The 25,374-nt window shown below is 41.8% G+C and overlaps 1 protein-coding gene across 5 annotated transcripts in view; it reads right to left on the bottom strand.

The window, feature by feature from the left end:
* LOC111871524 (zinc finger MIZ domain-containing protein 1) overlaps positions 1 to 25,374 on the bottom strand; it is a 373,186-nt gene that overhangs the window by 40,034 nt on the left and 307,778 nt on the right. For 3 of the 5 annotated variants that reach the window (XM_033754285.1, XM_033754289.1, XM_033754288.1), the window contains exons 2-3: positions 11,628 to 11,858; positions 113 to 359 (exon numbers count right to left, since the gene is read on the bottom strand). In XM_033754285.1, coding sequence (XP_033610176.1) covers positions 113 to 359; positions 11,628 to 11,858 — 478 coding nt within the window. Of the gene's footprint in view, positions 1 to 112; positions 360 to 11,627; positions 11,874 to 15,733; positions 15,904 to 25,374 lie in introns of those variants that run through there. The other 2 variants (XM_033754286.1, XM_033754287.1) reach the window with 2 other exon arrangements.

The raw sequence follows: 25,374 nt of genomic DNA, 5'->3' as shown, positions 1-25,374 counted from the left end.
AAAACTTATGCAAGCGTCATACAAGAAACACTGTGCGGACAATGTTTTACAGAACCACCAAAGCCATTTGCAATGTCCTTAAAATAGCTTGTGCCAACATGCTGTTACTGACCTGGCTGAACTGTGAATTCATCTCTTGTCGTTCCTGAAGCGCCACGACGCTTGCCGTCGCGGTGGCGGTGGCCGTGGCGGCGGCTACCATTGCCGCAGCACTCAATGCCGAAGGGGAAGGATGGTATTGTTGAGGTCCACCACCCTCTTGCACCCCCGGATTGCCCGGGCCCCCTCCGGTCCCGCCTCCCCCGGCGTTCATCCCCCCGCCAGTGGATTGAGGACCTCCATACCCTCCGCCGACACCGCTGCACAGCGCGGCATGGGCAGAAGCAAGCAAAGCAATAAGGTCGTGGGAAAAGCACGTGGTAAAAACTCTCACACAGACATATAGGGGCTACTGTGCAATTCAGATGCTCCCAGCCTGTAACACTGTGACACATACAATGCAGCACTTTTGTAAAAACCGGTCTCAACAGACGATTAAAACATTGAACTTATTAACCTCGCTACAATTAATTGACCGATAACAGGCAGGTTGCAACAAACACACACTATAAATAAGAAAATGGCATGTACTGTCTTCGCTCGCTTGGAAACCGGGATCGTGGGTTCGAATCCCACTCAGTGCACGGATGTTTAGTTTGTGTGTGTGTGTTTTTCTGTGTTTGTGTACAGGTAGAGTCCTTGCGAGGAGCTGATCACCCGCCCAAGGAGTCCTACCGAATGTGTAAGATCTAGAAAAACCGAAGTGAGGTAGTCCTAGGCCCACTGTGGCTGTAGTGCCAAGGAAAAAAAATAAGAAAATGCATTCCTACACAATTTGGAGCATTAGTACTTAGAGACATTTGGTAGAAATTGCGGAAATGCACGTCTTTCCAAGCACTATGAAATTATGAAATCTCATTTCCTCACCACAGTCGTCAAATGCAGCAGAAGGAATACAGTATTCCTTCTGGTATAGTATATGGTACAGTCACTAACTCGTAAATTCCTACTCTACTCCACAGAACTTAGGTTGCACTTGCTTAGCCTAAAGACGCGTTTCAAGAGACTGTCACAACATAAAACCCCAATACGGAACTTCAACGTAACGGCTAATTCGGCGAAGTGTCATATGACACCTCGAAATAGCAAATAATTTGCCACGATTGTAATTTGCGACAATGAGGAGGTGAACCATAGAAGAAAACAATCTCCTCACAACGTGGTGTACGTTAATTATTGCACCATTTCCTTAATTAATGTTGAAATAAAACGACGTCTTGAATCGATGAGCACTCCAGGCTCTCCACGACGTAAGAAGTGTCCTATTTCTGGTGAATCTGTTTATACGTTCATACAATACAGTCAATAGCTTGTGCTGATACAACAGGCAACAAGGCAAAAGCAATGAACAAGGCCTTACTACAATGACGCAAACTGAAGGGGAGGACGGAACTAAGGGGAAGGTACAGATGGAAAAAGAAGGGAATACATACATGAAGACCTTATATACTTTACCTGCAAACCAACTATTCTCCCCTTTAATGTGGCCTTTCGACAACCCCAAATTTCCCCTAAATATTTAGCCAACTGAATCTCTCTTACTCGCTTACGCCAACCCTTATAGCATGGAGCCCCCTTTTTTATTTTTGTTGGAAGGTTTTTACGCCGCCGAATCGTGGGACTGAACGAGTTGAATTATTCAATCAAAAAGATCTGATCAACGTCTCGTTATGACCCATGTCAACGTGAATTCAATTCTAGCGGTGGATGCCTTATTGATTGCGCACAGTAATGCTTTAGTAACTGATTTCCAGCTGCTTAATGCGAATTTCGGGAGGGGCTTGTGTGATCATTTATCACTCTTTGCATGGTACAGAACGCTTTGGTCTGCTTCATAGCAGTCCGAATCTATAAAACTATTTTTGGGACACGCGTGCCAATATCAGGATGACTGAAATTCACACTTGCGAATGTAAATACACAGCAACGTCCGCTGACGTGTAGAAGCGCAAAGAAAACCTACATTCTCTTAGTTCAGTTATCAGTGGCAATGCATATCCCCATTTCTCCAACAAATGATCTGTTTTTACCTGAGGGTGTTTCAGAACAGGACACTGAGGAGAATATTTGGACCGGAGAGAGATGAAGTGACGGGAGGTTGAAGAAAAGTGCATAATGAGGAGCTTCATAACTTTTACTCTTCGCCAAGTATAATTAGAATGATGAAGTCAAGGAGGATGAGATGTGCAGGGCATGTAGCACGAATGGGGGAGAAGAAGAATACATATAGGATATTGGTAGGAAAACCAGAAGGAAAGAGACCACTGGAAAGACCAAGACGTAGGTGAGTGGACAATATTAAAACGGATCTTAGAGATTCAGGATGGGATGGCATGGATTGGATTGATCTGGCTCAGGATAGGGACCAGTGGATGGCTCTTGTGAACACGGTAATGAACCTTCGGGTTCTATACAATGCTGGGAAGTTCTTGAGTAGCTACAGAATTGCAGCTTCTCAAGAACGGCTCAGCTCCATGAGTGAATGGGTGAGTGAGTGATCTATTTACACTGGCTCATTCAATTTCGAAATTATATTAATCTTCGAAATTTCATACAACTTTATTAATTTCCTCGCCCACTCCTACCTGCTCAGCTGCTCTCAGCTCCAGACAAATAGTTCACGATACTGCCAGTCTGTGTGGTATGAAACGGTCTTCATTAGATTTTCAGTTTCTCTCGCACCAACTGCATCAATCTATTCTCCATTCAGAAAACGGATTGACTGGCAGACTCAACTGATAACCTCTTACTGCCGTCGATGGAATTTGAACATAAGGAATTAGTATATGCTTTAGATGGAAATTAAAATAACACATAGCAATAGAAGAATTTACATATATAAAGATGGCAATGTATTTTTTTTCAACACCGGTGCACCTACTTCAACTGAATTTAGCATGAGAGCTGAAGATCTCCCAGGGAAAAATTGGGTCGTGACGGCAATAGAATCGTGACAGTAATGTTGTTTGCTGGGACACAATATAAAGCCTAAAACAGATGTTACATTTTTGGCTTCCTTATATTTGTGCATTACGGCCAGGCAACGCCAGGTAAAGTTGTTAGTATCGTGGAACCTCGGTAATCCGGACCAATATTAATTTAAACTCCCAGGAATCAAAACTTACACGGTACCACAAAAACATATCGACACCTCCATATATTACAAATTCAATATAACAGTTTTACTTCCTTGCAGTAAAAATGGGTACGTGCCAACTGACCTGCCTTCTCTGGGTGGTGAAAGATGACAACAGGTTAACTGCTTGCTCCGAACCCGGCGTGTGTGCCAACGCCCGCAGGTTCCAGGTTCTTGTTTATATACAAAATGTACCCACAAATCTTCTGAATAAATATTTTTCTAATCAATTCGATTTTTTTGTTTGAAATACACTGACCCGAAAGATTTAATGATCCGAATACACCAGTGCTTTAATTACAAACTGGGAGCATCTAAGTTGCATTGCATATTATAACAAAATATTTGCCCTTGAAACAGAAGATAGGTTTGCGGAAATAAACATTTATCGCAGCAAGGGGAAAATTCCGGAGGCGCTGAATGACTATAAACAACTAACACATACCCCATAAGCCAGTTTTACAAAACCAAATTTGTTTGAAAATTCTGACCTGTCAGTTTCACTGGCCCTCGGATAAATAAAACCAACCGGGGGGGGGGGATCACGTAACTACCTGTATATAATTCTAACATGTTGAGTAGCACCAACTTCGCTGACAAGCGGCGGTCGCTCGGTCTGTCTAGTTTGCTTGCGGACTACAGGCCACGGAGTTTGAGGTTAATTCCTATTTCTTAGCTCTAACTACGCGGCTTTCTCGTACAGAGTGGAACACAAAAGATCCCAGTCGACTACGTTAACCTCATGTGCGAAAAGCATGCGAACTACTAAGCTGTTCCGTGTATTCCGAGGGAGATGTACAGAGTCAATCAATCGTTGCGTGATATTACTGTTTTACTTCTAATTGTTGTGCAGAGTGTACAATGCGCAATCATTTTTCCTGGAGTGCAACATAAATAATATGAGCGCAAATATTATTTATATTATGTCTTCAAATTCAAAAACCAAAGCAAGACCCACTATTACGGGTGGAAGTCATGATACAATCGGCAAAGTCATACAGTTTTTCGATGAAGAAAAGTAAACTGGAAATCTAAAATATAACAAACCGGAAATGCAGAGAAACGTGCCACTGTAAGTACCAGAAAATGCGAAGCCACTATCCCCAACAAAAGCAGCAACGTATAAAGCTTTAACGGAGCAAACCTAAAAGTAACCTGGGAATAAAGACAAACCCTGTTCTAAAGGATTAAATTTGATGACTGTTATTTATGCGTAATGAGGCAAACAATTATAATTTTTACACAGCGAGAAAAAGAGGTTCCAACATTGAAAAACGTTTTAGCGACCTTGAAAACAGGCATCAGTTCTTTTTCTGGAGGCAAAGGAATTTCTGCGAAGTGTTGGAAGTTCAATTAATGAACTGCAACGAGAAGAGTGCAATGTTTCAGAAGAATAAATAAAATCTATAAACTGGATGTGAAGAAGAACCCCATTATATCAGATGTGGATCCAGCCGAAGCAGCCACCTGTTGGCAAGACAGTTCGAGAGATGGTGCACTGAAGGAGGACACTACTGGCCAGCGATAATCACTGTGCATGCTGGTTATGGGGCAATCCTGGAGTATTCCCGATTTTCACGTGAAAGACGAAAACTGGCTATTACAAAAACGAACTGAACTTCGAAATTTTGTCGATTTCGTTTGAGACTGTGTTACCTCCCACCAGAATATCTACAATCCGTTAAGACACTTCCTCCACGTTATTCTCTCAGGAATGATAAGTCGGCTTTGACACCGAGAAAAAGAGATTTTCAGGAATGGTTTCAGAGAAGGAACATATACGTTTCAAACGGGGAATGGCAAAGAATTAACTGGTTCAACTTGTCCGAACACACCCATTTGAACGATTCAATATATGAAAACAAAATCCGATACTATAAAATTACCTCATATATCAATGTTGCCTTAACGCAACAGAACTGCAATACTGTGAAAACCAAAATGGTGCAAACAAGTCGCTCAACGTGTTTGTGGAACTGAAAATCTCATGACCCAGTATAAAAAGTGAAAACTGGAAAAACGCTGTGTCACGCGTAAAGAAAATCGAAGCTGATTATTGGGCAACGGATATCTGACAGAGAAAGAAAAGCATATGACTATCATGTTTCCAGCAAAGACACTCCTGATCACGCAAGCGGTTTTTCAGATAGATGCAATTGAATTATTTTTGTTATGTAAAAATTTGCATTCATGCTTTCGCACTGCGTTATAAAAATTAGGGAAATTAAGTTACGCTAATACATTTTGTCTCTGAGTGTACTTGCCACTGATAAGAATTTCCCCTCCACAGCTGTCTCATCACCAGCGCTAGTGCTTACCCACCCAGCCTAAAAGTTAACGTAGAGTCAGACTAATATCAAACGCGAAGGAAAAACTAATAACAGTGTAACCATGGGTTTCAGAACATTTTCCATACATTCCTCCTGAAGCACCGATTTTCTTCTTATTTGTATCATACTCTACATGTGTGAAAATCTGGTAACCTTAAGATAACTTCATAAAAATAATACAAATTTCAGTTCAGTAAGAAAACCGATTAGTTGCAGTTCGGCTGGGAAGTTTGCATGGCTAGACGGAACGCACGGGAGGAACAAGAAATCCACGTGAAATTCTGTTTGGAAAATTCATAGACATCTATCATGTGGAAGAACATAGTGCAAATGGAAAGTTAAAATTGTTCTGCCCTGAAGATGGAGGCAGTACGCTCCATTAAAATTTTGGCACTAACCTACCAGACTATAAGTTTCATAATCCGGAAGACCACAATATAATTTTTTAAGGATTACATCCTGTTGCGTATATACAATGAACATACAATTTTCACCGTCAACGCAACAATATTATTCATTTATTGCTAAATAAATATATATTAAAGTATTATTGCGTTGATGGTAAAAATGGTATATGTTCACCACAATATAAACTTCATATGCATGAATACGTGAAATCTCAGGCTTGTATTTAGGAAAATGGGAAACATATTATGGAAGAAAAATTAAAAATGCCAGTAACGTTGTAGCAACTCTCCAATTACGGATCAATAACTGTTGCACCGCCCATACCACCTATAGGTCATACTTTGATTTTTATATTTTAATTTTGATGCACCAGGTAGAGAGATGAATTGTTTCCGTGCGCACAAAATGTTCACATTACTCTAACATTACTAAACTCCGTAAAAAGGCCGCGCCATAGCTCAAGCGGTTAGTCGTTGGCTTCCCATCGCGGCGGCCCGGATTCGATCCCGGGTCTGGTCAAGTGGGATTTGTGGTGGACGAAGTGGCGCTGGGCCAGGTTTTCTCCGATTACTTCGGTCTCCCCTGCCAATCTTCATTCCACCAACTGCTCCACAATCACCCTCACCTATCATCTGGGGCTGGTACAACAGGCCAGAAGTGGCCGCAGTACAAGGGACTTAGTTCCACCCCACTAGCAATAAAAAAACTCTGTAAAAAGAAATTTCACTTTCACAAAATCCCGTTAGCCCTCTTGGGTGACTCTGGAAACTCCTGGGATCAAATCCATCAACATTTCAGCAAATCAAAATCAAACCCAAAATTTGTAATTTCAATAAACTTAAAGTACATATACATCAGTAAATGTATTTAATTATTTACTTATTTGTTTGTATATATGTATGTGCGTGTACATATAAACACACCCACATACACACGCATTACATGTCGGACTACTAACAGTCACGTGTAGGGTGGTACGTGTGACGAAAATGACGGGTTACAGTCCCGATGATTGGATTTATTAACAACCTCCTCTACAAACACACCTTAAGTACAGGCTATCGCTGACTTACACAATTTCCAGTTCGCCGTTGCACACGCACTAGGATTCTCACTTCCCACTAGTCGACTCCTAGCAACAGATCTTAAAACAGAAACTAGCACTTCAAATCACTATAAGTCTTTTTACCTTCAATACTTTGTACTCTTCTGTCCTAATCTGTACTCAACTAATCTCCACAATTCACTAAAGACATGCTCCATTCTCGTCCCTTGAACTCTCAAGTGCTCTAGTTTGTGAATTCACTTCTCTTATAAGCACTTTGCACAAACCCATTGGAAAACAGTCTGTATTGTTGATGACGTCACCGCGTTCATAGCAGGGTCCAATACGCGGAAATTTGTTTGCCGAGCCGTTGCCTAGAAGTGGATTGCATAACCCCGTTCTATTGTTGCGTGCGTGTATCGCGGATTGTATATCGAGCCGTTGCCTGGCAATGCGTTGATCAAATCCGTTACATTGCGCCATATTCCCTCTTTAAGGCTGCTAGTCCCGAGTAGGCTATCGGTGTGTCACAGTTCCCATTTTTTTAGAGTCCTACTCCTGCCGTCTTCTTGTGGCTCGGTCTTTCCCCTGCGGTGATTAACTCTCCATCCTTTACCACTCTCCCTCTCTGATGTCAGATCGTCCCGAGCGGATCACTGCTAAGGTGCCTGTAGATCCAAAAGTATCACCATCATCCAAAGTCTTTTTTTTCTTTTTCTTTTTTTCAATCGGCAGCAGTGGAATTGTCTAGAGTGGTCGCTGCTCCCACATTTCCGACTCTTCTTATACTAACGGTGCTAGCAGGTTCTTCTTCCGTTTCGGATGAATCCGAATCCTCCACAACGTTTTCTTCCTAATCTCCCGCTCCAGAGGGAGCCGAACCCTCCACATGGTCCTGCTCTTCATTTTCCGCATCCTGATGGAAGTCTCGAGCATCTGTTTCGCAATTTTCAATCCGGAAATACCATTTAAGGTTTTCTTGAGTGTTCCTCTGCTTCCCAGGTATGATCGCTGTCCTGAGCTTCACCCTGATGCCGTTCACGGTTGTCCATCCCTTTCACAAATATAGTCTGTTTGCCACTTAGATCCGTTATTACTACCTGAGCGTCCTTCCCTTCAAGGTTCCTCGTACCACGTTGTCCCTGGTCCGGTTTTTTCCTGACGACGTTTCCCTTGAGCCATGCCAGTCACTGCGTGGCGGGTCGTCCTCATTCCGACGGTGCCCAATTGCTTCAGGGATCCGCAATTTCCCCAGGTTATCTCCTTTGACTTCTGGCGGCGTTCTTCGGCAAGATTTCGGGCCCTAAGCCGCTTCCTCAGTCCTCCGACAGGTTTCACTGCGGCCTGTTCCCTAGGGGACTTTTCATGCTCCGCCTCAGACTCTTATTTCTTCTGGATTTGCCGCCATCAATTTTTTCTCTGTTGGCTATTCTGTCGTCCTTCCTTCTCAGTCGGCTTTAAATATATAGCGATTATTCTTTACATTATCTGTTGCGTCTCCATAATGTAGCGATATGACTACATGATGCAATCTTGAGTCCGATAATTCGATCACTCTGATCCAATCCGTACCACTTCTAACATCAGTGTCACTGCTGATGAATCCAATATGATCCGAAGCGCCAATTCCTGACATCAAAATGTCATGTGCAGGGTGATACGCGTGACGAAAAAAAAGGGTTCTAGTTCGGATTATTGGATTTATTAACACCTTCCTTTTTTAAACACTCTTAAGTATAAGTAATACAGCGCTATCGCTGATTTATACAATTTCCAGATCACCGTTGCATACGCACTAGGATTCTACTTTCCACTAGTCACTAAATACAAAGTCCTCTTGTCTTCAATCACTTTGTACTCCTCTGTCCTAATCTGTACTCAATTAATCTTCACAATTCACTAAGGACATGCTCCATTCTCGTCCTTGAACTCTCAAGTGCTCCTGGTTTCAAAGCCAAAGTCACACTGCGACTGACGGTCAATCAGTCATTCAGCCTCGGTGTCGAGCTCCATGACCGGAGTCTCATTTTACGACCGACGGTCAGTCGGCCAGTCTTGGCATAAAGCACCCATCTGGGGCTTGCGACCAGATCTTTATTACTGTTTGACAGTTACGGTCTTAATTTTTGTGGGCGCCCTCTCTGATGAGAGGACGGGTCTGTCTTTTGTATATGCTGCTGGTATAAAGCGGTGTGTTTATCGAGCCGTTGCCTGGCAATGCGTTGATCAAATCCCTTTCAATATTAACGATATGAATTTCAGGGATATTATTATTTCAGTTAGCTATGATTCTACGTCCATAAAAGAGCAAGTTTATTCAGTGCGTCACTGATAACGGGAATAAAACACACCGAGGGAACGTTCAAAAATTACTTTCTCTGTTGTCTGCAGTACAACGCATGCAGTAACAGGAGCAAAACACAACACAGAACACGATACACAAATGTATGTAGGAAGAATGCTCACATAAAAGAGGATTGGCGTAATTCGCGTGTTTGAGTGCGACGTAGGATGAATCCTGAAAAGTTTTATTATTTAGAATTCATCGACATATATGACGAATACAGATTTTAGTCATTTTAGGATAAAGAGATCATGGCATGCAGTATAATAGTTTAACGTGCATAAAGACACCTGAGGATGGCACATTAGTGCTGAAACATGTAGTGTGGAAAAGTGTATACACTGTAAGACGGCTGGCATAAAGCATGAACACACTCTTAACCTCAAAAATACTGAAAGAACTTCACAATTATCCAACACATTCAGGCCAAGAAGATACTATAGGGTTCTGACGATGGTGTATAACACACAGAGATAACGCAACGGCTCGGTGAACACGGTCCCGTTCCTAGGCAGCAGATTCTTAATAATGCAACAGCTTGACTATAACAATGTACGAACAGTTTTTACGTGGCCCGTGCTGATGTTATAAGCATGGGACAAGGTTAGACCTTAGTTAAGTTCACAGTCAGTTCTGTACGGGAGTCTGTAAAGAGAGGACTTGAGCCAGAGGCAGGGGAATAGCCACTGTTAGAGCCGTTACCAAGAAACGTCTAACAGAAGCTTGATAACACTACACACTACGTTCTAGTGAAATGTAAAGTGCGGAAATAGCAACAGTGTTATAATCATTTGTAGTTACAACCTGTAAGTGGTCAATGAATCTACTCACCAATCCAAACCCTGTCTATAGTCACACCTACAAGTGAAAATATTCATGCTCTCCCATTTTAAACCATCAAAATTACAATCTTTAAAACTACGCATTCAAATTTAATGTGGTCTCACAATCACGTGGCACATCTTACATCATGCAATGGTCCAAATTAAGTCATTACAATTACAATTAGTGCAGTGAACATTCCTTTACAGAAACCTTGGACTCTTTGATATTTGTGTAGGAAGTAGAAATTTCTACTCAGTCCTTATATCATATAGCCGGACTGAACTACAAAGATATGCCTGAGGAAAGACAAAAATCACATCTGGTTAGCCTGGCCTAACCAGAATCCGACTAGGTACCCCAGTATAAACACAATTAGTTATTTTAATCACTGACAGCAAACCTTCGAGATGGTAACTCCAACATTCATACACCTAAAAATAAGACGGGCTACAACTTAAAAAAAAAATTATAGTGTAATACTGTCATATCTACATAGCTCCAGCCTTCAGCCACTGTACCGGTACACACATTTACATCGACAATACACAACTTCAGACGATGTTTTGCCAGATTTGGGTTTTTCAGCTGTGGACCTATTATTTTAAGTGCCACCTGCTTTGTATGGGCAGCATATCTATGTTGGCAGTGTCATACCAGCAAACCTGAAATATTTATTAAACTATCAACTATGCCTCGTTGTAGTGAAAGATGAATTAAAATACTGCGAGTTCCTGTATTCATGTGAATTTTGAAATTCAAATACACAACGTTAAATGAATAGTAGAAGTGAACTGCCAAGTTAATTTAAAATTGCATACGTAAACTCCACATCTTTTATATGGATATTTGATGACTATGAAACTAGAGAAAGGTTGCATATGGCAGAATTGGACTGAAATTGGATGAAACTACTAAAAACAGACACTATCATTTATTATTTTTTTTCATTTTAAAATCTGGAATACTTAAGTTGCCCTGAAAAGCTTCAATGTGACAACAGTATACTCTTTGTAAATATGGTCTGCTACATCTGAGAAAAGAATGCGAAGCAAAGTCATGTAAAGAAGATTAAATAACTAGGGCTATCACAATTAACTGACTAATTGATGAGATTAAGCAGTTAATTTTATCACCAGTTATTTATATTAGAACAACCTATTACTGTCTCAATAATTATCCTGCCAAAGTACATTCATACTACCTGACTACACTGCCAATTAAACAATCAATTGATCTATTAATGGAAAAATGGTTAACCAACTGAACATGACGCTCCGCACACATGAAGTAATCATCAGGTATGGGAGAACAATGCTGCGATATTACGATTTTCTAAATGTTCATTATAGCACCTCAATCGTTGCCAGTGCCCGTCAAATTACTTTACTATCTTAATTGCAACTATTAATGTTGAATACAGTAAACGTTTGGCGCACTCACCCCGGCGGTACGCCCTGTCGGTATCCAGTCCCTGTAAATGGAGTGCCCTGCTTGTTTGGAGCTCCTTGTTGAGCGTAACCCCCGCCACCTGGCCCGACGCCCCCTGCCGCCACGGTGCCACCGCTAACCGGGAAGTTGTTGTGGGGACCGGACTGCGTCGAGGTAGTCACTCCCCACACGGTGGTCACCACAGACAGCTGTTGCTGTGTGGCGCCCGCCGGCGACCACTCCCTGAAACACGACACACTGTTGCGATTGCTCCGACAGCTGTGCTCATGCTTGGTTGCTACCCCTGGCGAACGATGTATGAAACACAACCCAGTTCAATGTATTAAGTACCGCCAACAGATAGCGCCACCATCTTCTCTACGACGCACCTGTTGTTCTTCCAACCATGCCGACAAAAACATATCCTTCGATTGACACCAACGGGATCATTTAAATATTTTAAGCCTTACGATTCTCATTTCCGTTTGTTGGTTTGCATTTTGTATCTTTAGATCATATATTTGGCGGAGGAATTTACGATTTCAAGTCGTCCTCAACCTAGAATGGCATGAAAATAACTCTGATCAACAGAACTTCCATTATCAAAGAAATGATTTTTAATGGAAAGATTAATATTTGATATATATTAGTAAGACAATCAACTGAATCTACAGAGTAAAATATCTGTTTCGACTGTTGCTTCAAACCACTTTTCAGTTTAAAACCCTACATATTATTATGATTTCCCACAAACAGGCTATATCTATACAATCCACTCAACATGGGGTTGTTACTTGTTAAAAAATAATTATTAATGAGCTACATGTCGAAATATCAGACCCGACGTTCTTTTTTTTTAATTATACGAAGTAGTACCACAGGAAATGCACCTTGGCCTTATCAGAGGAGTCTTCCAGAAAGAATATATGCCCTTTTTTTAGTTCCCCTAAACACGCGAATGGCAGGCATGGCCTAACACAGATGGAGGTGCCAACATTTTAAATTACAAACATATCTTCATAAAAATAAGAGATCATATAGATTTCTGACCAAAGAACACACAACTCTGACACTGTTTTCTAACCCTCACTTCATTGGTGTCCACATGCTACTGTTAAAAGCATTTTTTTATTATTTTTTGTTCTGTTTCTAAAATTTCCGAGTTCTATATTTCTCGCATTTATATCTTAACATCATGAAACCTCGCAATCTATAAACTGGAGTGAGAATACGGGCACGGCCAGTAACTTACTACTTGTTAACTCCACATAGTCAGCCACCACAAGGTAAACACTTCAGCAGAATATGAGAACTTCTGCATTCATTTTTCGAGGTTAACATTTTAAGTTTACTGGGCACTAAACACTAACACTGGACTTTTCTTTTTTCATACATAAATTTTCGCCACGGATATTTCCAAGTCACTGACGTTCATATTACATTCTCCTAACCAGTAGGCAATGACAAACGGTGACGTATTTGTGCAATGAAAATCGCTGTAACGATAGGGAGGTCAAACCATGTTTGGGTGATAAGATTACTGCAGGAGGTACGGTTCTTGTAAACCAGTACATTTGTGCTGTAAAATACGCACACACTTGTAACGTCATGATCGATGGATGTTCTTACAGTGAACCATACTAATTTTTGTTTGCCAGCGTAACTGTTCAATTGTCGTCATTCATTCGCAAACACGTCACACTAAGGTCCGCCTTCCGCACCTCATGCGCAAGTATTCTGTAGTCATATGGCACCTCACACACTGAGACAAAATTAATCACACTATCACCACCCTGCGACATAAATCACTGCCAATTTTATTTTCACGTGATATCAGTTCACAACACTAAACGGGTTGGAACAGTTTGGCCCTAGCTTTGCAGCACACATATACGTTTAAACTGCACAGTCTTGTTGATACATCCGAAATGTGTCACTTGCGTAAACGTTGCACGTCTCTCACTCTTCTCAAAACATTTATTCTCTGCTATCTACCTACGTTACCTTCTGTTCTATTTGTATGCTTCAGACGTCCGCTTTTTCGCACTGCTCTAAATGTTATGCTTACTGCTTCACTTATTTTTTGCCCGTACAAGGATGCCGAGATATCCATTATTAGCAGACGGAACTATACGGGTCCTGAATGGTGTCGGCCTCTGGCGCTTGCTACACAAAATACACACCACATTACGTCATTATTACACACACACAGCCTTCCAGCAGTATCTAATACTAATAACTCCCGATAAACGACACGCATTTCAATGAACAGTGGCGATCTCTCTTATCGTTCTCATCGTACCTACATTCAGTCAGTAAGGAAACTTGCCCACAATCCCAAACGGATAATTAAATTCACCAATGCTACATATTTTATGATTAATTAGTCTTCATGGTAAAAATTATTTGTTTTGTAACAATGCAACCATGATATGGACATTATTGATTTAATCCCGTAGCAGCCTGCAGGCATATCTGCGACTCCTCGAGTGCATCTCAATGTTGACCTAAATCCCAGCATGTATTTATAGGGATTTGACACGACCCAATGCTAGGTCGATCTAGGTCGTGCATGGAAACTGGGTTATGTTCTGAGTGCACTGGCTGAGATTTTCCTTGCTCTAATGTAGTCATGGGCCGGTCACGGTAGCTGAGCGGTCTAAGGCATGCACTGTCTTCGCTCGCTCGGAAGCCGGGATAGTGGGTTCGAATCCCACTCCGGGCATGGATGTTTCTGTGCGTTTTTCTGTGTTTGTGTACAGGTAGACGGCCTTGCGACGAGCTGATCACCCGCCCAAGGAGTCCTACCGTATGTCTAAGATCTAGAAAAACCAAAGTGAAGTTCATGAAGGTAGGCCTAGGCCCACTGGGGCTGTAGTGCCGGGGGGGGGAGCTTTCAACGTTTTCAAGACCAAGAAATGCTATTCTCAGCTTTTCATTCCACACCCGCGTACCCTTACACAACTTCTGAAAATGAACTGTAACCTAACGGTTAAATGTGCACACGGCGCGTTCGCTGAGGGATGAATTGCTGTTGTATGCATTTTACAAATCGTCACAGTAAATGCTACAAACGAATGGCACGCTATTATATGAGCCTGGTAGGGGAATCTAATCATTGCTCATTTCCTGTGATGTGATAACACTTTCAACAAATCTCTCTTTGTGATTACTAACACTTTATACAGTCAAGCACAATCGCATGAAATAAAATTCTAACTTCGGTTGTTTTGAAAGATATGAAAATTACATTTGCATGTCTTATTGTTCCAAAATAAAATAGGGCAATGTATTTTGTAACACAAACATGAATAGTGACCTAATACGTACCCTGCTCAACATAATAATCAATTTTGTAACACAAACATAAACAGTGACCTAACACGTACCCTGCTGAACATAATAATCAATCCAAATTCCCCAACCAAGATTTAACTTCCCTTTATAGACTGCCTTCCTGAGCAATTCACAGACTATCCTATTGAAATTCTAAAATATGTCACAAGTTTCCTACTCAACCGTTTAGTGAACCATTTTAGATTTATGACGATTTAAATATTTATAATATACAAAACTTCCCTTGTACAATTTACTGAAACAATAATTTTAACTCTTCCTACCGTACATCACGTACAAGCATAATCATTCTATGGGCCCGGAAAGGGGGGGGGGGGTCGCATCGATAAATAATCCGCTTGGTCACTGAATAAATAATGGGAACCAACTGGTTAGGTCAGTTACTAATAAGTGGCGGCCCCTAGTGGCCACGCTCCAAAACAAACACGTCTTCTATGCCTTCAAGCATGTAGAAGCCCACAGACACTTGGGAACGTTTGAATAGAAAGGTGTACCTCTTAAAATTCAGTAAAACCGATCACACACGCCGACGATATATTCCCTATAATATGGCATACACACACTTTCAAAATCGCTTTAACATTAGTAGCATCCACTATGTAATGTCGACTATATTATGTTCGATGATAATATAACTCGTTGCACTAGTGGTATCCTAGCTTATATCACTTCACAATATGTTGCTCCTGGTTACACCTCGAACCATCAGTATACACTCACAAATAACAATTTTAATGCCAATCACCAATAAAGGCAACTACCTGTAGGATGTGTAGCCCAACATTGGAACAGATACATATGTTTGGTGCTTGGAAACGCGCGAGGCCAGTAATGTGCGTAACTATTGCACCTACTTCACTTTTCCACTTATACACATATAAATATATATGTTACTTGAGAACAACCACAAACCCGTGCGTCCGCTATACGACCAAAGGTAAAACTGTCTGACTGACTCTGCTTGCTGCTGCTGGTGAGAGGTTGTTGAAGCCACGAAGGGGAAGGGAAAGTGGGGATATGATCGTCTATGGAAGGGATGGAGGAGGATTGCACCGGTCTGACCCGGTCTTCCCCTCTCATGCATTCCTTTTCGCCCTTCGGACAGCCACAATATCGGTTATAGCTGCACAGCGTTGCCACATCGTGCGCAGAGCCAATCCCGTGAAGCAGTGTGGGTGGAGCTTTGGGTCTTCCCTCTAACCCCGCTGCTCTGCTAGGGTTCGGGGTTCACGCATGTTCACGGCGGGTATCACAGTGCGGACAGCGGACGGAAATGACCGACCGCGAATGACACATAGCTTTTCGTTTGCATTTCCCAATCACACCCTCATGTCAAGTCTTTTCTCCCCACCCCAAATTTTGAAACCTTTCTCCTGTAGAAATAAGTAATACGAACCGAAAAACTATTATTCGTTCTACTTCAATATATTGACATTTGCAAACCATATTAATGTTTCACACGTTGGCACTGTTACGTGTTCGCATATTTCGTAGTATCCACCATCTTGCTATGGTTCATCAGCATTCCACAAAACAATGTTTATCTCAACAGCGTATTTATTACATTAACACCTTCTCGCTGCTTCAATCTGCCCAGAGCATTGATTATTTGTGCGTTGTCCAATGCTGCCAAGTTAACACAATGTCGGCGCGTCACGGGTGCGCAGTAGCAAGCGGTCTGTCTGCTAGTGCCATGCCAATACGCGGATGTCACGCGCAACACCCTTTTTTATGTGTGTGGAGTGTACATTAAACGGCTTCTCTCAGTCAGCCGTCTGGCTCGTGCGCGTCGCGCCTGTGCGCCTCCGCTCCTCAGCTTGTGATTCTTCTTCCTCTTCTCTGATTTGTCGCTTTTCTACTTCATAGCATTGGCAAACGCGGAGGTTTTAAAACATCGGTCCGCAGGTCACATGCGACTAACTTACTCCGAAAAGAATGTGTTGTCGAGACTACATAGGATTGAATAGCGCTTTCTGTCTAGGCTTAAACTCCATGCTAGACATCTAAAATAATGTTCGTAGTCCCTGGCGTCTACTTTCGGTATACCTGGCCATTTTTCGTTCATTTTGCAGCCTTTATTCGTACCATTTGGCTGGGTTCATCTCCTGTCTGATGAATGAGACCAAAGGTCACTCTAACAAATAATGTCCAAATGAAAGTTTCAAATTTCTGCTTTTCTGGTCGCAATTTTAACTGTAGGCATATAGTAAATATCAACATATATGTATGCAGGAGTGGTCTCAGTATGGTATAAATATTACAACCAACAGCAAGGGATACTGGAGGACAACGAAGACGGGTGAGATGGAATGTCAAGAAAATGAGTCCAAATTCTAAGTTGCATCCTACCATGTGATGATTATCTCGGATTCAAATTAAATTCGTTTTAATCCTTTGTTTACTGAATCTTTGTTGTGGGCCGACTAATTTTCCTCAATTTCAACCGCTAGTAAAATAACGAAAGCTTCAAAATTTCGACCGATAAAAAAATAAAAGAGATTTGAACTATCCGTCAAGATGGTTCGCCTTAGAAGTGTTTATTAATTCGGGTGCAGTTATAACAAGTATTGAAATATTTATGTAGGCTCTACTAAATCTGTATGTCCATTCTCTCTAACAGCCCTCACTGTCTTGACTCTGTCGATAACTGCTTCCCGAAAGCAAATCTAATCGGATCTATGTCCAGCCAAACGCTGAATTATTCGGAGAATAAAAGTGGGCTTATGCATATCTCATTGTCGAAGAGTGATTTTGTGGTCACATTTCTTCACTTATAGAACATACGAGTACTTCCAGCATGCCTATTTTGAGGGGGTTTAGAGTTTCATGAATTTCTATATTAATACTTTGAGACCCTCAAAGGGGGCCCCCTGCAGGATTCATCTTAGATCCAGCACTTGAAAAACAGCGTTCCAGTCAATCGTTTTAAATTCACTGTTTAAGAACGCATAAAATTTAAATTTGATCTGGTTGGATATCGTACTAAAAACAATATGTACCCTGATCAGCTAATTAATGACTGGGTTGAAAAAGGACAAAAAACCAAACTGCCAGGGTAAAGGCAGGACTACTACTCTCCAAATTTAGAAAATCTATTTCATTTTAAGTCCTTCTCGATTCAGATCGGTAGTGTGAACAGAGTTTAATTTTGGAGTATTTAAAAATTATTATTATTATTATTATTATTATTATTATTATTATTGTCATTTATTATGTTTCTACAGCCCTTTCTTGCGCCTTGGCCGCTTTTTCAGTTTNGATAAAAAAATAAAAGAGATTTGAACTATCCGTCAAGATGGTTCGCCTTAGAAGTGTTTATTAATTCGGGTGCAGTTATAACAAGTATTGAAATATTTATGTAGGCTCTACTAAATCTGTATGTCCATTCTCTCTAACAGCCCTCACTGTCTTGACTCTGTCGATAACTGCTTCCCGAAAGCAAATCTAATCGGATCTATGTCCAGCCAAACGCTGAATTATTCGGAGAATAAAAGTGGGCTTATGCATATCTCATTGTCGAAGAGTGATTTTGTGGTCACATTTCTTCACTTATAGAACATACGAGTACTTCCAGCATGCCTATTTTGAGGGGGTTTAGAGTTTCATAAAATTCTATATTAATACTTTGAGACCCTCAAAGGGGGCCCCCTGCAGGATTCATCTTAGATCCAGCACTTGAAAAACAGCGTTCCAGTCAATCGTTTTAAATTCACTGTTTAAGAACGCATAAAATTTAAATTTGATCTGGTTGGATATCGTACTAAAAACAATATGTACCCTGATCAGCTAATTAATGACTGGGTTGAAAAAGGACAAAAAACCAAACTGCCAGGGTAAAGGCAGGACTACTACTCTCCAAATTTAGAAAATCTATTTCATTTTAAGTCCTTCTCGATTCAGATCGGTAGTGTGAACAGAGTTTAATTTTGGAGTATTTAAAAATTGTTATTATTATTATTATTATTATTGTCATTTATTATGTCTCTGCAGCCCTTTCTTGCGCCTTGGCCGCTTTTTCAGTTTCTTGATCCAATACACAGGCGGTAGGACTCCTTGGACGGGGGATCAGCCCGTCGCAAGGCCACTACCTACACACAGAACAACACAAACAGAATAAATGCACACAATACAGACATCCATGCCTCGAGTGGGATTCGAACCCACGATCCCAGCGGTCGAGCGAGCGAAGGCAGTTCATGTCTTAGACCGCGCGGCCACTGTGATCGGCTGTTAAAAATAATAGCACAATAAATAAATAATAATAATAATAATAATAACCGAATAATTTATGCAAATTAAGACATCGCTACAGGCTACTTCAGGCAGAAATACGCCTATTTGTTCTGTGATTCTAAAATGTTACTTTCCTAACGAAACTATGTAAGAAATGTATTTGTCCCCCGCCACCGTCATTCCAGTCCATAGAAGTTTCAGTAAAAAGAAGGTGATGTAGGTTGAAAGGTTGAGTAGTCATTGATGCAATGAACCTCGATCTAAATACGACCATAGTTCTTAGGTAACCATAAAAGAGCCCAGTTTCTTGTAATTCATGACAGTGATTTTGAATAACATTCTTTTTGAACTTTATATTCGTACACATAAGAAAGATTGGTGTATAATTTCCAATTACTCCCTGCAAACAGCTTCATATGCTCGGCGTTAGGAATTAGACAAATGTCCTTGATTTTAAACATGTAGCAATTATTTATAAGACAAGAATACCATCTTGAGTAATCCGTAACTGTTCAAGTCCATTCGACTTGCACGTCTGGCTGAGATTCCATCCTGATGATAAGCCTGTATAAAACAGAGTGTTGCGGGCTAGCCTCGTACGCAGGGGTTCCACAGAACAACTTCCAAGGTTGGCTTCGAACGTCGTTACAAGTAGCAATAGTTATTTTTAGAGCAACAAACAGTTTCAGTAAAGATTTTCGCGGAATTTAATCACTCCGGCCGACATTATGTTACTGTGGTGAACCACTCCCTGGTTTTGGAAGGTATTCTGGATCCGCTAAGCTAGTAATTCAGGCCAGCAAGTGAAGAAAATTCAAAAATAGGCCACGACAACGCTCCTCGCCCATAAAACTCCCTTCATTCAGCTTTTGTAACTGACATACACTAAATACGCAATACCTTTCATAACTGAAAGAGAACTTAAAAATGTAGGTACGTTCGTACCTGGACCTATGATTTCCCGACTTACGATTCCATTAAATTAACACCAATCAGGCTTATGTTCCGAATTTTTGGGCTTACAACCCGAAAGCAGCGTTTCGGAGTTACATGCTGCAAAGCTCTCATGACTAGATTCCATCTATTACCAGTCCATGGTAAGACCTAATTAACTTGTGACATGTAGGTCCGTTGCTAGGCAACAACGGCGAAATACATGTTTCCACGGCAGCAAGAGAATACGCAAATAATGGAAGCAGTGTTTACTACGTGGTCCGTGCCGAGATCTTATAAGCGGGGCAGTTAGCAAGACGCAGCCTATTCATAAGAGACAAAAGCGTCCTATAGTCCGAAAAGATGTTACATAAGGACTATGACCGCGAGGGTTCAGTTGCAAAGAAAATCTCTGGTCGTGGTCCTTTAGGGGCTTGGCGCCAAGACGAACTGATTGGCGGTGACTCAAACTCTGACTCTGTTGCAGTTAGTGAGGAGTGAGTGAGTCAGTGAGTTAGTTAGAGGACTGCTCCCCTTCTGTAGTTGTGACCTGTTGCTGTTAGAAGCTGTTAGCCTAGGAACGGGGACAGTTCGGGAACCCAGAGTAAGGGGAACGTCCTCCGTTGGAAGCCACTACTAAGCGACGGCAATGAAAACGTGGTTGTGGCCACTAGTCTGTCTGTGTGTGTGTGTGTGTGTGCGTGTGTGTGCGCGCGCGCACGGGCGTAATAGTGACCTATACAGTGTAGTCACGCGCTGTATCAAAGAGTCCAATAAATCTAATTATCAATCCAAAACCTGCCTATAGTCACACTCTATAAAATTATATGGCAATATTTTAATAGTCTAAATGTTTAATGCCATGTTAAGTGGGTCCGTTGTCACCACGGCAAGGCACGTCATCGGGTTGCGGATGGAGACGGCCTCCAGCTATGGAGGGTAACTGCAAATATATTGAATAGGAAGTCGCGAACAGCCGGCAAGGGTCGTCCTCCAGCTTTGGGTTTGGGCGTGGGATTATAACTCCTAATTGTAAAAAATAATTTTGCTATGAAATATCATATAGATACTTAGGCTAAGCTAAGGACAATGGATGGATCTTACGAGAGACAGAATGGGGTGGTACGGACTATATTGGTCTGCCTGAAGATAGGGTCTAGTTGAGGGCTAGTGTGAACATAGTAATGAAACTTCAGGTTCCATAAAATAGGAAATTCTTGAGTAGGTGCGCAAATGACTGCTTCTCAAGAAGGGCTGAACTCCGTGGAGTTAATTGATTAGTTAAATTTTTAATGCAATTTTATGTGATATCCATCCATGTATTTTATTATCAAAACAATAGAATTATAGCGTACTAGGAGTTTAAACGTTGAAAAGTGGGTCAGAACTTTGCTCTCCAGGAATGCAACCCTGTAAGTTCCACTTTACAATGATATCGGTTTACGATTATTCTGGCTTATGATCCATCTGCGGGAACGTATGAAGTCCGAGGTACAACTTGACCTATGTTAGAGCGATTACTGACAAGAAACATTCAAAAAAATAAAGGTATGCATATTAAAAACTGTTCGAGGAAAGACGCAGGGCTTGTTTCTCGGATGTATGAGGGGTTATCTTCTGGAATATAACGCTGTGTTGAAAGCCAACCGATGTCTTGGAGGAACATAACGCCTCCATCTTCAGGACCGAAATGCCGAGCAAGATATCAGCATGAAAGCAGGTGGCAAGCAGAGTAATCGGCTGGCCGGAAACCTCTATTATATATGAAGCAGGAGGGACGTTACAGCGTGGACCTGTTTCCATCGGCTCGCCGTGGGACAGAATTAAACTGCTGGGCGCTTACAGGACCACTGAACGAACCAGCAGGAAACAGGAACAGGAGTTTAGGATAGTCCAGAGAAAGGGTCGGTTTGGGTGGTCTAGGAAATAAAACAGGGAACAAAATTTAAGGGTGTGTTGGGCTAGGAACCGACGTGTAAGGGAGAGAGATCAAGTGAGTGATATCATAATATGTATAAAAAAAAGTAAAAAGTAAAGTTATCCCTGTAAGAGACCGTGAAGGCCCATAGGGTTGTGAGACGTTGAGGTTCCCACATTTTCTAGACAGTCGTCTCATAGATGACGGCAAGGTTGTCAGCCTTACGCACCGGCGGCCCTTTACCCCCAAGAATATTCCTAGTACTCATTTCTGTTAGAGGCTGAGTCGACCCCAGAGACATACTGCGGCTGGAAGGATTAGGTAAACTGAAAAATATCCACTGACCTCATCTGACCACTGACCTTTCGGCTTGTGGTATAGTGCCTCAACCAACTACGCTACCGCGATATATAATTATATAATAATATGGAATAATAAGGAAATAATATATTTCCTTGCAGAAGATTTTTTATACTTAATCCATCTCTAAAAATACTTTTTTCGTGAGCCGCTAACGGTTCAGTGCAGCCGGTAACAAGCCACTGTTTGACCATGACTTGGCTTCACCTCTTGTGTCGTATGTTGAGCCGCATGTCGTTTCACAGGTTGAGAATCCTTGTGCAGACCTTGCCTACATGGAACATATGGAGCAAATATCTAATGCACAATGCATGGATGTATACACGAAAAAATAGATAAGATTCACGGTCCCAGAATTGAAGCAAGCCCCTTCAGCAGCGACGGCGAACAACCGATCCCGGAGCAAATTTGGCATCGAGACATCGCCTAGAAGCGGTGATTATACGTTTTGTCTATTGAAGCCGCTTGATAATTATTTTTCGTAAGATACATTTTTGCTGGTACTTTATGCATCCATCCTGAACTCCGAGAACTACTGATACTCTCAGGAAGATGCCTAAAAAAACACAGAGGTATATTATCTTGTAAGATTTGAGGCTTTCACGGCGGTGACTATGAAGAAAGCAGTCTTCTGGGATTTGGCACCGTGTATATGTGGTGTTAACCGACGTTTCGGAGGAACGTATCGCCTCCATCTTCAGGGTAGAAGAAAAAATATAAGAAATCCGCAAGCGAAGAGACCGTGAGAGCCGGTAAAAGCAGTCTGCTTTCTTCGTATATTATCTTGTAGATTATTTTCAATCGTGATTTCAGAAGCCATGTCTCAAAAGAAACGAGAGCAGTGTGTCGCTTCCCAAACAACATCCAAGCTTAGAATTGAAGAACCGAGTAACAAATGTGCAGCAACAGATACCCCTTTATTCTCATTGGGCTTACCAGAGCAACGGGACTGATGGAAGCGCTCTGTGTTCTTAAGTAACTTTTGGTGTAAATCTTGTAATAGCCAGTGAAGAAGTTCTTCGTCACTGGTATACACAAAAAGTGCGTTGTTTCAAAGAAGATTCGAGGTACCAGAATGTTTGATAACCGTACAAGCAGGCCTACACATTCTTAGGTTGCGCCTCTGCTTAACTAGACGGACAGGAGTAAAAAAACACGGAGGAAGACTAATATTACGATGGATTTTAAGAAACTGGGGTGTGAGAATAGTGACCAGTGGTTGGCTCTTTTGAACACAGTAAATGAATCTTCGGACTCCATTAAATTCAGGGAATTTCTTCATTAGCTAGGCGACTATCAGCTTCTCAATAAGGACTGGTGAATGGAGTCGTGTTTCTTAAGACACTCTAACAATTAGTAAAGAATCAGACTTTGAGGATAAAGCTCCTTAAAATTCCGCTTTATCTTTCGAATCATTTGTATGTGTTTTATCGAGCAATTGTTTCTCTATTTTAATTTTGCGCTGTAAACTAAGAAACTGTTGCGCACCTGACTGTAGTTGCCTAACTGCGCCGAGTTAAAGCTCTTCCCAAAGCTGACATCGACTTTACGGAAGTAAGCGTCGAATTTCACAACTGTAGTTTTGTAACTGCCGATCATGGTAGCCGCACGGTCTAAGACATGAGCCGTCTTCGCCCGTTTAAACACTGAGATCGTGGGTTCGAATCACACTTGATGCATGAATACGTATCTGTGTGGTTTTTTCTGTCCTGTGTGCAGGTAGCGGCCTTGCTACGGGCTGATCCCCCGTCCGAGAAGTCCTACCGACTGTGTAAAAAGATTAAGAAACTGAAAAGCGGCCAAGGTCCAAAAAAAAGGGAGACCAAAGCCATAGACAGACGGACAGACAGAGAGACAGACAGACAGACAGATAGTTGATGTTGGATGTAAGTTCTATTCGTTGTTTTATTTGAAGCAGACTCAGGGACAGCTTAGTACGTTACACCACTATCAGTAACTTAAGTCATCTCAGCATTTAATTATGAAAATTACGGTCACTATGGTACGCAGCCGGGATATCCCAGTCTGTATAGCGACGGGCTACAGGTTGGAAGGCCGGAATTCGATTTGGCACAAGGTAGGGTAGAGTTTAGTAAGGGCAAGTGATTTTTCTCTTCTCCACAGCGTCCAGACTGGCTCTGGGCTCTTTTCGGCCTCCTATCCAGTGTGTATTGGGGGGTTTCCCTGGGGTTAAAGCGGCCGAGACGTGAAACTCAACGCCAACCTCCATCTAATGGCGAGATTAAAAATGGCATCTCTCTCATGTCTCCACGGCGTGGTGCTTAAATAATTAAGCACAGGGACTAGTTTACCATTCCCCCCCCCCCTTGGCACTACAGCCCCAGTGGGCCTAGGCCTACCTCCATGAACTTCTCCGTTAACTTCAGTTTTTCTAGATCTTACACATTCGGTAGAACTCCTTGGGCGGGTGATCAGCTCGTCGCAAGGCCTCTGCCTGTACACAGACACAGAAACTAAACATCCATGCCCTGAGTGGGATTCGAACCTACGATCACGGTTTCCAAGCGAGCGAAGACAGTAGTTTACCATTACCTTTGCCATATTATCATCGCTGCGGGTGACTGAATAAGAGAGGGGCCCACTTTCAGGTTTTGTCTTGCAAAGCTTCTGGACAGGTTCAGCAAATAAAAATCAGAAAGGCAAACGCATGTCAAACTTCGAACCAAGGATCTTCAGAATATATACCACGCATTATAACACAAAGCCGCCTCGCTGCACATTTTCATATAGAAGATGAGAGCGCGCTCATCTACCTTATCGGCTCATTATACTGGCTTTACCTTCTCTGCCAGACGTACCAAAAGCTGAACAAAGCTTTAACAAGTCGAGGGTACAAGAACCAAGTACAATAATCTTAAACTATTGTGTGCTTGTTGCTTAAAGTACCGCAGACAGGAAACTGCTCACTCTACAGGTTAACGAGAACTGAGAGCAATA

The sequence above is a fragment of the Cryptotermes secundus genome, unplaced genomic scaffold (assembly GCF_002891405.2).
Source record: "Cryptotermes secundus unplaced genomic scaffold, Csec_1.0 scaffold934, whole genome shotgun sequence".
Lineage (NCBI taxonomy): Eukaryota > Metazoa > Arthropoda > Insecta > Blattodea > Kalotermitidae > Cryptotermes > Cryptotermes secundus.
This window is presented reverse-complemented; position numbering and strand designations above follow the sequence as displayed.